The sequence below is a fragment of the Myotis brandtii genome, unplaced genomic scaffold, assembly GCF_000412655.1.
Source record: "Myotis brandtii unplaced genomic scaffold, ASM41265v1 scaffold1774, whole genome shotgun sequence".
Taxonomy (NCBI): domain Eukaryota; kingdom Metazoa; phylum Chordata; class Mammalia; order Chiroptera; family Vespertilionidae; genus Myotis; species Myotis brandtii.
This window is the reverse complement of record NW_005356575.1, coordinates 356,376-356,961: the sequence shown is the minus strand read 5'-3', so window position 1 is coordinate 356,961 and position 586 is coordinate 356,376. Positions and strand designations below refer to the sequence as shown.

Here is a 586-nt window from a genome sequence, read left to right as displayed (position 1 = left end):
TCCCCCCCGCCCCCCCATGGCCCCATCTCCAGGGAGTGTGGTGACTTCCCTTCTGGGGCCTGAGCTTCTGCCCCACCATCCACTCAGCAGCCCCCCACTCACACGCCTCCCTGCCAGGACCCCCCCAAACTGTACCCCTACCTTTTTGGTGCCCCAACTCTGGGTCCAAGAAGTAGCTCTCAGTAGGGCTCCTGGGGGGCAGGGTGCCCTTGGTGAAGTGGACGGTATAGTGCTGGTGCATGGTGGCCGGCTGCTCACGGCGAGGACAGCCTCAGGCCCAGCCCCGTGGCGCCAGCAGCAGGAGCCCACGTCCAGGAAGCCGCGTGACCTGGGACAGGAGAGACCCCAGCCCGGTGTTGACTCCCAGGTCCAGGTGGGGCAGGGGTGCTCTTCAGAGTGAGAGAGAGGCCAGGCCCAGGGGAGGGGTGGCCCGGTACAGGAGGGAGGTCGGGGGTTGAGGGGGACCAGGGGCTAATATGGGGTGGGTGAGATTTTCAAGGGTTCAGTGATTGGGTGTTTGGGACCCATGGGAGTTTTCAGGAGGCCGGGACGATGGGGTGCTGAGCAGAGGTGGGCTGGGGAAGCG

The 586-nt window shown here is 65.7% G+C and overlaps 1 protein-coding gene across 1 annotated transcript in view; it reads right to left on the bottom strand.

The window, feature by feature from the left end:
- NKPD1 (NTPase, KAP family P-loop domain containing 1) overlaps positions 1-586 on the bottom strand; it is an 8,446-nt gene that overhangs the window by 7,072 nt on the left and 788 nt on the right. Inside the window, exon 2 of the mRNA XM_005863402.2 lies at positions 142-328. Coding sequence (XP_005863464.1) covers positions 142-241 — 100 coding nt within the window. The 5' untranslated portion in view covers positions 242-328. The remainder of the gene's footprint in view (positions 1-141; positions 329-586) is intronic.